At 45.3% G+C, this 12883-nt stretch overlaps 1 protein-coding gene across 1 annotated transcript; it reads right to left on the reverse strand.

Moving 5' to 3' along the window:
* Positions 1 to 10339: 10339 nt before the first annotated feature.
* LOC309832783 (serine/threonine-protein kinase pim-1-like) lies at positions 10340 to 11299 on the reverse strand (the record flags this gene model as incomplete). Its single annotated transcript, XM_082670750.1, is given in 2 exon segments — positions 10340 to 10582; positions 10586 to 11299. Coding segments are annotated over 2 exon segments (942 nt in total). The 5' UTR covers positions 11285 to 11299.
* Between the last annotated feature and the right edge of the window lie 1584 nt (positions 11300 to 12883).

Genomic DNA, 12883 nt, shown 5'->3' on the forward strand with positions numbered 1-12883 from the left:
CTCCACCCCACCTTCTAGTCTGTTTTTCTCTAAAGTTGGCATTCTTTGCCATGAAGCTATACAGCATCTCCCTGGATATTCCGTTGTGGAGCTCAAACTGCCGTACTTATTAGCAAATCCATCTCCCAACCGGATACAGATTCTCTTGAAGACTGAACTGGCCTGATGTGTTCCTGGCTCCTTGCACAAGCTTGGTATACAGTAGGGACTTGATGTTTTTCAATAAATAGATAATGCATATGGGAGTATCTCCAGTAAACTTCTACTGAGAAGGTGACATTTGAGTTGGGACTTGAAGGAAAAGATGGAACAGACAATGAGAGTTTTCTGCTGTTAAATACTTTTTAAAGATATAAAGTCTCCCACAGCCCTCTCTTGCTTCTGATTTCTAAGATCCATCTCCCCCCACCCCCACTTAGAAGCTTTGAGTTATGCTTCCCCAGTTTCCAAGAGAGTTAAAAGCTCCCTTCTCTGTGACTGCACAGCCCTGGATTCAGGCAGCTATCATAGCCCTTGTCTCTCTGTGTCATGAATAACGAAGTGGTCATGTCATTGACCTTGCTGAGCCTCAGTTTTCTCACCTGAGAAGTGGGGATAATGGCGATATAAAACGCACTGTGATGGGACTTCCCTGGCAAGTTCAGTGGTTAAGACTCCATGCTTCCAATGCAGGGGACAGGTTTGATCCCTGCTCGGGCAACTAAGATTCCACATGCGACACGGCCAAAAAATAAAATAATAATAAAAATAATAAAATGCACCGTGATGAGTGCTGTACGGGAGCTGATTCCCCTGTAATGCAACAGTCCGAGGGGTAATTCCCATGCCTTTCCCATTTCTCCGTTGCCGGTGCCTGAAGCAGTGTCAGTGCTTGTATTGTTTATCGATGTGTAACAAATTATCCAAAACTTAGTGTCTTAAAACAACCAACATCTATTATCTCATAGTTTCCATGGTCAGGAATTTGGGAGCTGCTTAGTTAGATGGTCCTGGCCTGGAGCCCCTCATGAGATGGCAGTCAAGACGTGGGCCAAGGGTGTTGTCATCTGAAGCCTTGACTGGGCAGGAGGGTCCCCCTCCCAGATGGTGCATTTACCTGGCTGTAGGCACGAGGCCTCAGTTCCCAGCTGCACAGATCTCTCCTTGGGGCTGCTTGAGTGTCCTCACAACATGGCACTAGCTTTCCCCAGAGTGCGAGATCTCAGAGGGCAGGCTGGTAGCAACACTTCCTTTTTTTTTTTAAGTAGAATACTTATTTAATTCACATTTATTGTGGAAACTGACATGACTGACATGACTGATCTGATTCATATCATCTCATTAATTTTTCCATTTTATATATATATATTTTCTTTTATTGAGAGAAATTCACTTACCATAAAATTCACACTATTAAAGTATACAATTCAGTGTTTTTTTAGTATATTCACCAAGTTGTGCCATCCTCACCACTATCTAATTCCAGACACACTCTTATGACCAAGTCTTGGAACTCACACACCTTTATTTCTGCAGCATCCTGTTTGTCAACAGCTCAGCTCTATTCAGTGTGGGGAGGAAAGAACCACTGGGGACCATCTTGGACACTGGTTTCCACAGCACTTGAGATATATATATATATATATATATATTTTTTAAATAAATTTAATTTATTTTTGTCTGCATTGGGTCTTCGTTGCGGAACACGGGCTCTAGGCGTGTGGAGCACAGGCTCAGTAGTTGTGGCGCATGGACTTAGTTGCTCCGCGGCACGTGGGATCTCCCGGACCAGGGCTCGAACCCGTGTCCCCTGCACTGGCAGGCAGATTCTCAACGACTACGCCACCAGGGAAGCCCCGCACTTGATATATTTTGAATGAATGAATGATTTTGTTAACTGAAAGGGGATGAACCCTTCCACCGCGTTAAATTCAATGGTCAATTCTCAGACTTCATCTTTTTCTTATCAACATAATTCATCCTCCTTGAGACACATTCTGGGCTTGCAGACATCACATCTGTCTGGCTTTCCTCGCAGTTCACAGGTCACTCCTTAGTCTCTCCTCCCTCTTCCTCCCACCTTCCTCATGGTGCAGAACCCAGAGCTGAGTCCCGGGACCTCCTCTCTTCTCCATTGACACTCATACCATTTATGGCCTCATTCAGCCTCTGTGGCTTTAAACACCAACATCCACTAACAATGCACCTGGAATGCTCACAGCGCTCACGCCTGTCCCCAAACTCCAGGTTCAAACAGCCACTGCCTTTTGGATATTTCCAAGCCGGCCCAGAGAGGCTCTCAAAGGCCACATGTCAAACCGAGCTCCTGGTCTCCCTCAAACCTGCTCTTCTTACAGGACTCTCCAGCTTGGCTCATGGTCACTTGATCTTGCCACTTGGTTAAAAAAACAGGGGACCCCTTGATCCTTTCCTTCTCTGATGTCCCCATGCCTTCCACAAATCTGTCTCTACCTTTGAAACGTGTTCAGAATGATCATTCTCTCCCGCTCCAGGTCTGGGGATGGTGATGGCTTCCTGGCTGCTCTCCTGGTGCCTCCTGCCCCACCATGTTCTACACAGGCAGAGGGATCCGTGAACACATAGATCAGATGACATGGCTTGTCTGCTCGAGCCAGAAGAAGCCTGGATCCCACAGTCCCACTGACCATGGCTCTTCCCACTCTCCCCGTTACCACCTCCTCCTTGTAATCCAGAAGGAACCCAGGTGTGATCCCACATCTGGGCCTTTGCACTGGCTGTTCCCTCAGCCTGGAACACTCCCCACCAGATATTTCCATGCCTCCCTCCCTCCCTCTCTTGTTCTGCTCTTCCTTCAAGTCACCTTCTCTATGACCTTTGCTGACCTTTGGATATAAATTGGCAACTCCTACCCATCAATCCTGGTTCCCCTCTCTACTATTTTTAACCATAGCTCTTACTGCTATCTAACTGACTATATGTTTTGCTTAGATTATTTTGTTTATTGTCTGTCTCCCTTTCCCCACCCCCAGCGTGAGCACCATGAAGTTAGGGACTTTGCTTCGTTCACTGCTCTATCTTTTCGTTCACTGCTGGAATGGTGGCTAGCACATGGAACGGCTCAATCCTTTTCTGTTGAATGATTAATGTCTGTCCACTTGAGCGCTATTTCATCTTCCACGTTACTCAAAGGAAGGCACTGTATCTGTTTTTGCTACTCCCGTGTCTGATGCATAGAGGTAGTTCAATACATCTTGGGTGACTCTATCTCCATGGCCCCCCAAGGGCCCCTGCTCCCCTCTCTGCAACATGAGGAGTGGCCACTAGAAAGCTCAGTTCCACCCTCGGGGCAGCCTGTCCTTGGGCCCAGCCAGGTGCCTGTAGCCTCCTGGGAAAGCAGGCCTAGTGTAACCAGACCTTCCCATTTGTCAAAAGAATATGATCTGAATTCTTACGTGAGTGCCCCTAAGTTTGAAATGTTAATTTAACATTTTGAAAAAGCAGCTGTTTCCTTCATAACAAACCACCCCAGCACTGAGCGGCTTCATACAACTGCCCCTCATGCAGCTCACGTCCTCCGTCTAGGGCGGCTCAACTGACCTCTCCAAATCAAACAATCCTTCCAGGAGACACAGATTAGAATCTACGGCGCTGGCAAGCACAGAGCTTTTGTACTGAAGGAGGAAAACTCTGCCATACTAGAAAAGTTGGCATGAAATTAAGGTGACAAGGGAAAAAAGAGTCATGAGCTGCTGGCCGCATAATTCAGCTTAATCTCCAGGAAGTGATTGTCAAAGCATTAGAAGGTGTCTGTGCAGACAAGGGGAGGCCTGGCCGAAACAGCCCGGTGGTGCTGGAAATAAATTCATATTACAGGTCACATGCCCCAGGGCAGCCAGCTCCGGATGCAACAATGACTATATTATATCATGGAGAATAAATAATTGCTTTAGGTGTCGGGGACATTTAATGATGAATAGAGGGAACAAGAACCCCCAAATTAGGATGAGCCCACAGTTACTGAGCATATGATCAGTGGCTACTGGAGTCACAAGTCACTTCCACTTTTTTGAGATTCTCTGAATATGTCCTCCATATATACAGAATAATATACGTACATTCTATATACATTGTATGCAGAATATATTATGTATTCTGTGTATACATAATATATTCTGCATACATATCTGTATATACCCATAATATATATACACAGAATACATAATATATTCTGCATATATGATACAGAGTATTGTGCATATATAATTATAGCCATAATGATATATATGGTTATATATAATATATATTCTGTATATATACAGAAAAATTAAAAGTAGGGTATTTTAACTCAACTGTATGATATATTATCAAATCTGTGTGCTATATTAAGTGTATGCAGTTATAAATTATGACTTTTAACATACAAAAAAAAAAAAAGGGAGGGGGGAAGAAACCTAAAAAGCAATGTGATGTAACTGTGCTAGTCAGAAGATAATTTAAAAAACATTGACTCATCTGTACTGTGTACTGCGGTCCAGTGATGAGACACCAGTTTAAAGCTGTACAAAGTCTTCCTGAAGGTGGACTATTGAACAGGGCAAGTGGCCTGGGCTCTTCAGAAAATTAATGTCATAAGAAAAGCAAAAGGATGGGGCTGGAGGGAGGGCTGTTCTGGATTTTGAAAGGGACACAGGACATACAACAACCACGTGGAATGCATGGTCTTTGATTGGATCCTGGCTTGAATAAACCAGCTGGGAAGGGTATTTTGGGGGAAAATAAGGATTGTATTTAAAAAAACCTCCCTATGAGGTTGGGATTGAGATATATACACTAATATGTATAAAATAGATAACTAATAAGAACCTGCTGTAAGAAAAAATAAAATTCCAAAAAACTCCCCCAAAAACCCTCCCTATGGTTTTAGAGACACAACCTGAGGGGTTTAGGGACAAAACTTCATGATATCTGTAATTTGAAATACTTGAAGAAAAAAGAAATGATTCATGAAGCAAATACGGCAAAACGTCAACAATGGTTATCTAGACAATGGTTGTCTGTGTAGTGATATAAATGAATTTTCTGCATGTTTGAAAATTTTCATAATAAAAATAGAACAAAGGGGGCTTCCCTGGTGGCACAGTGGTTAAGAATCCGCCTGCCAATGCAGGGGACACGGGTTTGAGCCCTGATCTGGGAAAATCCCACATGCCGTGGAGCAACTAAGCCCATGTGCCACAACTACTGAAGCCCGTGCGCCTGGAGTCCGTGCTCTGCAACGAGAAGTCACTGCAATGAGAAGCCTGCGCACCGCAACGAAGAGTAGCCCCCGCTCGCCTCAACTAGAGAAAGCCAGTGCGCAGCAACAAAGACCCAATGCAGCCAAAAATAAATAAATAAATTTATTTTTAAAAAAAAAAGAATAAAGAAAGCTCAGGAGCCTATGAGGAATATGAATAATATATTTGTACTTAATATAGTCATGTGTATTATAAATGAGGGTGATTGAAAGAGCACAGGAATATTTTGAGGGAAAAAAGTGAAGGAGGAACACGATCTTGCTTCAGCCTTATCAGTGCTTCTGTGTGACTCTGAGTGTGACCTCATTTGAAGGTCATGTCGAAAGTCCACATGATGGACCCTTTGTGAACGTGAAGACGGGGCCTGATGGCTTCCTTGATCTTCTTGGGAGGACACCTGGTAGCTTTGTCTTTTCCCTCCTTTTTATCCTAACAATGATTCCGCCAGAACACAGGTATTAGAATGCCCCCAGGGATCCACCCAACTTCTCATAAGTCCTCTGTTTATTTTTCAAAATAGGAGAGGGAAGGTTAGTTTGGAGATAAGGAATGAGGCTGATTAACCAGTTAAGCCATTTCTGTTAGTTCAGGAGATCAAATTTCACTGTATTATCTATAATGTGAATAGTTAACTTTCCTGGTGGAGTCTTCCCTAAAGGAGATAAATTAAGAGAGTAAAAGTATAGTGGGTTTTTTTTCTCCTTGCCTTTCTTCTAAGTTTCCTAACTGACCTCCTGAACTTAATATTTGAAGTGATAACTTAATATTGCTAAAATTAATATAAAATTAATTTCCTTTTTGATGAAGGAATTTCTGAAGAACCAAAGTCCATGGATGCAACATTTTACAGGCTTCTATACAATGAAATATCTTAGCATAGAATCAAACATTCCAGCTTATCACTCAGACCTGGGATTCACAGTTATCTAGAGCAGACTCAAATTTCAAAATACAAACTTAGTACTTGAAATCTAAAAACTTCCCCAAAGCTTCCAAGATTGGCCCTATTCTCATACTTGCCAAAAGTCACCCATGGAAAGAAAAGAACCCAAGGTTATGGACCTTGACAAAGAAACTTAGTGCTGATGATTTTCATTCTCAAGGAACTTTAAATGCTGACTCAGATGAGTGGAATTAAACATTACTAGAGGAGGCCATACTGATTAAAATTCTAAATATCTGACCTATCTCTGATTATCTGGTTTTAGCAGGCTGGAGGGTTAGCCCTGTCAATCAAGATAGCATTGCCTAACTTACAGCAATAATGTTGTTTAAACACATGCTTTAATGAAAATCCATAGAATGCATGTTCTACATAAGATCAAAACCAAACAGCAATACATTTGTTTTCCAAGGGAGACAAATGAACTTAATAGCTGCCAGCCTGATACTGCATTCCCTATGTATTCATGAAATCTTCATTCTGCTAATGTAAAACGCAAATACGGCAGAAGGAGAAAGAAATTTGTGCCATAAAAATGATTCTTTTCAGTGCAGCTAAAGCCTGGAAATCAATTAACATTGTAGGCTCCTGTTTTTGTAGTTAAGACCAGAGATTGGCAAACTAAGGCCCATGGGCCAAATCCAGCCTCCACCTGCTTTAGTAAGTAAAGATTTATTGGAAAGCCACCAAGTCCATTCCTTTATGTACTGCCTATGGCTACTCTCACGTTACAAAGTTGAATAGTTGTGTCAAAGACAGTCTGCTCTGTAAAGCCTAAAATATTTACAATCTGGTCGTTTATAGTAAAGAGCTGTGTGACCTTGGGTCCATTACTTAAGACCTCAGTCTTTCCACCTCTTCAATGGGGATATTAAGAACAATAACAGCTAAGTTCACTAAACGTTTACAAGGCGTCTAGCACTATTCTAAGTATATTCATTTAAGCCCACAACAACCCTATGAAGAACATACTATGATTGTCCCCATTTTATAGGTGAGGAACTAGAGCCACAGAGAGGTGAGGTCACTTGCCTAAGGTCTCACAGCCAGGAAGTAGTAAAGCTCCTACCTCACATGGTAATTATGAGTGTAAATGAGGTCAGGCAGGCAAGTAGGGCTTTTATCCTGGTGCCTGGAACATAGTAAGCTGTCAAGGAATGATAACTGACATTATTATTAATTTTGAACCTGAGCCATCAGAAATGAACAAATTAGTTGGTAACTGAGCTGAGCCTTCTCATCTTGACTTCCTGGAGCATTTATTTACCTGACATCTTCAGGAGGGGATGTTACATTGTCAAAATGGTGTTTGTTGTGCTGGGGAAGGTGATAGATTACGCAGAGTTTGCTTGCCTTGGTCTCCGGATTGTCAGTTTTTCAAACAGGATTCTGACGCGCTAAGAGCCCCCAGAGGGTACAGCAACTAATGATGCCATTAAAAAGAAGAGGAAGGAGGAGAGGGGGAGTGGGAGGGGGTGGAAGAAGAGATGAAGATGAAGACGGAGAAGAAGAAATTTCATGAGACCCAGAAGCTCCACGTAGACAGTTCTCAATTGCAGTGTGCCAGCCGGTCATGGCCCTCCATTGGTTCACATTCAAACCACAAAATGAATAAGATGAATTAAAATGTATTCATGCGTAAAACAAATTAAATTGGCTTTTGGAAACTATTTACTGTTTTTATAACTTAAAAAACTACACAAGTCACATATTCATTGTAGAAAATGCAGATAAACAATAGGAAATAGAAAACAATCACCCATAATCCCATCATCTTGAAAGAACCACATTTAACGTGCTGATAGAATGGTCCCTCCTTATCTGCAAGGGGATACATTCCAGTATGTGATACAGAGGATAATACTGAATCCTATACAGATGATGTTTTTCCTATGCTAATGGGAGGGTATCTATACAATGTAAATATGCTAGACAAAGAGATGATTCACCTCCTGCGTGGGACAGAGAAGACAGTGCAAGGTTTCATCATCATACCAGAAAGGCACACCATTTAAAACTTCTGAATTGTTTATTTCTGGAATTTTCCATTTAATATTTTTGGATTACAGTTTACCGTGGGTAACTGAAACCTTGGAAAGTGAAACCAAGGACAAAGGGGGACCACTGTTTGCTAGCTTAGTTTGTCCCTCCCCCCCATTTATTTATTTATTTATTTATTTATTTATACCAGGGTGTTAAAAACAAGATGAGGTACAGATCTCCACCTGGTGTAGTAAGGTTAGTGTCCTTCCTTACCTTTAACACCTTCCTTAACACTTCTTTTTCTTTATATTTATTTATTTATTTGGTTGTCCCGGGTCTTTTTTTTTTTAAGACAAAAGGTATTTTATTCAAAAAAAAACACCAAGTATAAAAAGAAAAAAAATAAGATGTCTTTCATTCTCCTGTACAGTGTTTCACTCAGATAAAAGCAGCAGGTTACATGCTGCTCAAAACAGCCCCAGAGAGGACCCGGAAGGCACACCACCCAGAACTGCTTTTCATATAGCTATCCTATGTACACAAGTCAGCACTGCCCCTCCCCCATCGCCCACGGACGCCATGTCCCCTTGGGTAAGCAGACCAGGGGGCCGCGGCAGTCAGGGAGCTGCAGCAGCTGCCCCGCCTGAGTCCCGTCACCCTATGAATGAACAGAGCAAGCGTTGCAGCCTTCCCCCAAAGGTCCCCGAGTCAGAGGAGGAAGGGAGAAAAGAAAACTATGGCAGTAGCTGTGGAAGCTTGGAGCAGCAAGGGAACCAAATAAATAAATAAATAAATAAATAACATTGACCTCCAGGTTAGAAGGTGCATCTTTCCAAGAAAACAAAAAACAAAAAACCCAAAGCAAAACAGAACAAAAAACAGGTAAAATAATTTAAAGGCAAAATTTAAAAAGAACTAGATCAACTACAATCCTTTCGTACACCACCATGCCAACTGCACGCACATTTACAGGTGTTCTGTTGATTTGCGTTGTTTGTCCATTTGTGTGTGTGTGTGTGTGAGGTCTTGGCTTAGAAACAGTTACGTAAAAACCAAAAAGGAAGGCCAGTTCACTTGGGAGTTTTACTAAAGGAGGTGGAAAAAGGGCAGGTGGCTCAGCATTTGGCCCTGTGGCCTCTTCCATGGCACCTTTCGTATGAAGGATGGGGGGAAGGGGTGGGGGAGAAAGACAGGGAACCAAACCCAGGCAGATTTTTGGAGAAGCAGCACGTAGAAGATGCAAGTTCAAGTATTTCTCCCAGCACAGCTGGAGTCCCCACAGAAGGCACTCAGAAGGGCTGGAAGAGGTGACAGGGACTTAAAACGGTGCTAGTCCTATCTCACCCCAACCCGATTTCCCCCTACCCGACCCATCACGGCATTCAGCAGAACTTTTTTTTTAAATTAATTAATTAATTTATTTTTGGCTGTGTTGGGTCTTTGTTGCTGCACACAGGCTTCCTCTAGTTGTGGCGAGCGGGAGCTACTCTTCGTTGCGGTGCGTGGGTTTCTCATCACTGTGGCTTCTCTTGTTGCGGAGCACGGGCTCTAGGTGAGTGGGCTTTAGTAGGTGTGGCACGTGGGCTCAGTAGTTGTGGCACATGGGCTCCAGGAGCATGAGCTTCTGTAGTTGCAGCATACGGGCTCCATAGTTGTGGCTCGCGGGCTCTAGAGCGCAGCCTCGGCAGTTGTGGCGCATGGGCTTAGTTGCTCTGCGGCATGTGGGATTCCCGGACCAGGGCTCGAACCCGTGTCCCCTGCCTTGGCAGGTGGATTCTTAACCACTGTGCCACCAGGGAAGCCCTCAGCAGAACTCCTGAGGAAGGGAAGAGTTCCATGGCTGGATTCTGACCCACTCCCACCCCCCACCCCCCACCCCCACCCCTGGGATTTTGCAAAGTCCAGCAATGCTGGACACCGATAAGAAGCAGAGCTTCTATGGGAGGAGCTGAGGCCTAGGACGGCTGGAGTGGAGTCTCCTCCTCTCTTTGGGAGGCGGCCTCCAGGGCCTGGGGTCTGGAATGAGTTGTAAATGTTGTTCCTGTATCAAGCACTGTCCTACTTGGAGAGAAGTGTCACTGGTACTTGGGAAGCTAGAAACACACACTTCCCCTCCCTTAAGCATCTGACAGAGAAGGGAGAACCTGCCCAGAAGCTATCTGCTGGGCCTTGGCAACAGGCTGTGGAGATGGATCTCAGCAGTTTCCTGGGGCAGGAGGACATCTTGCATCCATGGATGGTTCTGGATTTCTTTGAAGGATGGCCGATCTGATGGTCTCAGGGCCAAGCACCATCTAATGAGATGTTTACACGCTGAAGAGACCCTCTGCCTGAAGAAAACTTGGCCCCTGATGGTCTCCTCGTCGTGCTCAAAGGGAATATCTCCACAGACCATATCCTACAGCAGGATCCCCAGAGACCAGACGGCTGCTGACTTGCCATGGTAGCGATGGTAGTGGATCCACTCTGGAGGACTATATGCTCGGGTCCCATCGAAGTCCGTGTAGACGGTGTCCTCGAGCAGCGCCCCCGACCTGAAGTCGATGAGTTTGAGCTCACCGCGACTGAGGTCGATAAGGGTGTTCTCATCCTTGCCGTCGCGGTGAAGCGCCCCGCAGCTGCGGCAGTGCCGCACGGCCTGCAGCACCTGCCAGAAGCAGCTGTGGGCCAGCTCCGCCTGCAGGGCCCCCATTTCCGTGATTAAGTCGAAGCGTTCTTGCGCTGCTGGCTCGGGCCTGTCCAGGATCAGGGCGAAACTGCTGGGTCTCTCGAACCAGCCCAGGAGCCTGATGACGCCGGGGAAGCCCGAGCTCACCTTCTTCAGCAGAACCACTTCCATGGGCACTCGGGTGCCGTCAGGCAGCTCTCCCCAGCCTGAAATACAGTCCTTCTCCACGTGCTTGATGGCCACTGGCAAGTGGTCGGTGACATGGATGCCAGAGTAGGCGGAGCCAAAGCCGCCGCTGCCCAGGAGCGGGCCCACCTGGCACTGTGACTCCAGGGGCTCCTTCTCCTTGCCGGGCGCCAGCTTGGTGGCGTGCAGGTTGTTGCAGGGCACGGCACGCAGGCGGGCAAGACAGTTGGATTTGGACAAGAGCATCCCAACCTCCAGGACGTCGGTGTAGGGACGGAGTCTGGAGGAGCTGCAGCAGGAGCTGGGGCTGGGGTTGTGCCGGTGGCTGTGCCTACGGCTGGGGCTGAAGCTGTGCTGGGTCTTCGTTGCAACAGGTGGGCTCCTTAGTTGCGGCACGTGAATGCCTAGTTGTGGCACGCGTGTGGGATCCAGCTCCCTGACCAGGGATTGAACCCAGGCCCCCTGCATTGGGAGCGTCGAGTCTTATCCACTGTGCCACTAGGGAAGTCCCCTTAATATTTTTCTTTGTGTAAAAAGAAAAGGCTCAGGATGAGAGGCTGTATCGTTCTTTGAGTGAATGTCATGAAGACCATCAATCATCAGATCAATACATACCCGGTCACTGGTGTCTGGAATTCTCTTTGTGTATTTGAGCACCACTTGCTATTTTAAAATATTAATTCAGTGAACCAAAATCATACTATCTATCTGCCCATGCAACCATCCATTAGAGACATGGTATAATGCAGAGGCGAGAAGCATGGACTCGACAGCCAGACTGCTTCAGCTTGAAGTCTGGCTCTACCGTTATTAGCTCTGTGACCTGGAGGCAGTGATTACATGTCTTGGTTCTACCCTGTGGACTCAGGGATCTATTCTCCGAGTCATTCTTCTTTTCGCAAGAAATGCAGATCCTGTTTGCACCTGAGTAGTTTTGCAGCCTGCTTCCTGCCTGCAGAAGTCTGAGGGTTCAAAGGCCTCTTTTCCTTTTGTACTGTCTCTGCTCATTTCAGTCCAGAGCTGCTTGTTTATGCCAATACGTTTCTTTTAAAAATGTTGTGGGTCTCCTATGAATTCAGGAGTGGCTGAGCTGGGTGAAGTTGCAGACAAATTGTTGGCCAGGGTTGGGGTCCAAAGAAGGCTTGACTGGGGCTGACAAACCTATTTCCAAGATGGTGCACTCACATGACAGGCAAGTGGGTTCTGGGTTTTGGCGGGAGGCCTCAGTTCCTCGTCATGTGGGCATCTCCACAGAGTTCTCATGTGTCCTCACAGCACGGCAGCTGGCTTCCCCCAGACCAGGTGATCCAAGAGAGAGCAACGCAGAAGCTACAATGTCTCCTATGACCTTACCTGGGAATGTACACATTGTCATTTCCTCAATCTTCTATTGGTGACACAAGAACATAGATGAGGAGGTAAGGACCACCAGAGGCCATCTGGAGGTTGGTTACTACCAGGACTTTTTCAGAGCAAGTCTGAGAAAAGTTTTTTTAAAATTTAAATTTAAATTTTTTTGTAGCTGCACCACGGGACGTGTGGGATGTTAGTTCCACCACCAGGGGTGGAACCCGCACCCCCTGCAGTGGAAGCGTGGAGTCTTGACCACTGGACCTCCAGGGAAGTCCTGAGACAAGTTTTTTTTTTAATGCCATTTGAGGCCTTGGGGTTTTCTTTAGGTTTGATCTCTGATTGATCTAACAAGCATTTATTTGGTCCCAACTGTGGGCCAGGTGCCATGTGAGATGCTGAAGACATAAATACAAGTAAAAATCCACTGTACGTGTTTCAAGTAGGTGAGGTCAATGTGGAACCATATGCAGCTAAGAGAATATGATTGTATAA

The sequence above is a fragment of the Grampus griseus genome (genome assembly GCF_964374135.1).
Source record: "Grampus griseus genome assembly, chromosome: 14".
NCBI classification, from domain to species: domain Eukaryota; kingdom Metazoa; phylum Chordata; class Mammalia; order Artiodactyla; family Delphinidae; genus Grampus; species Grampus griseus.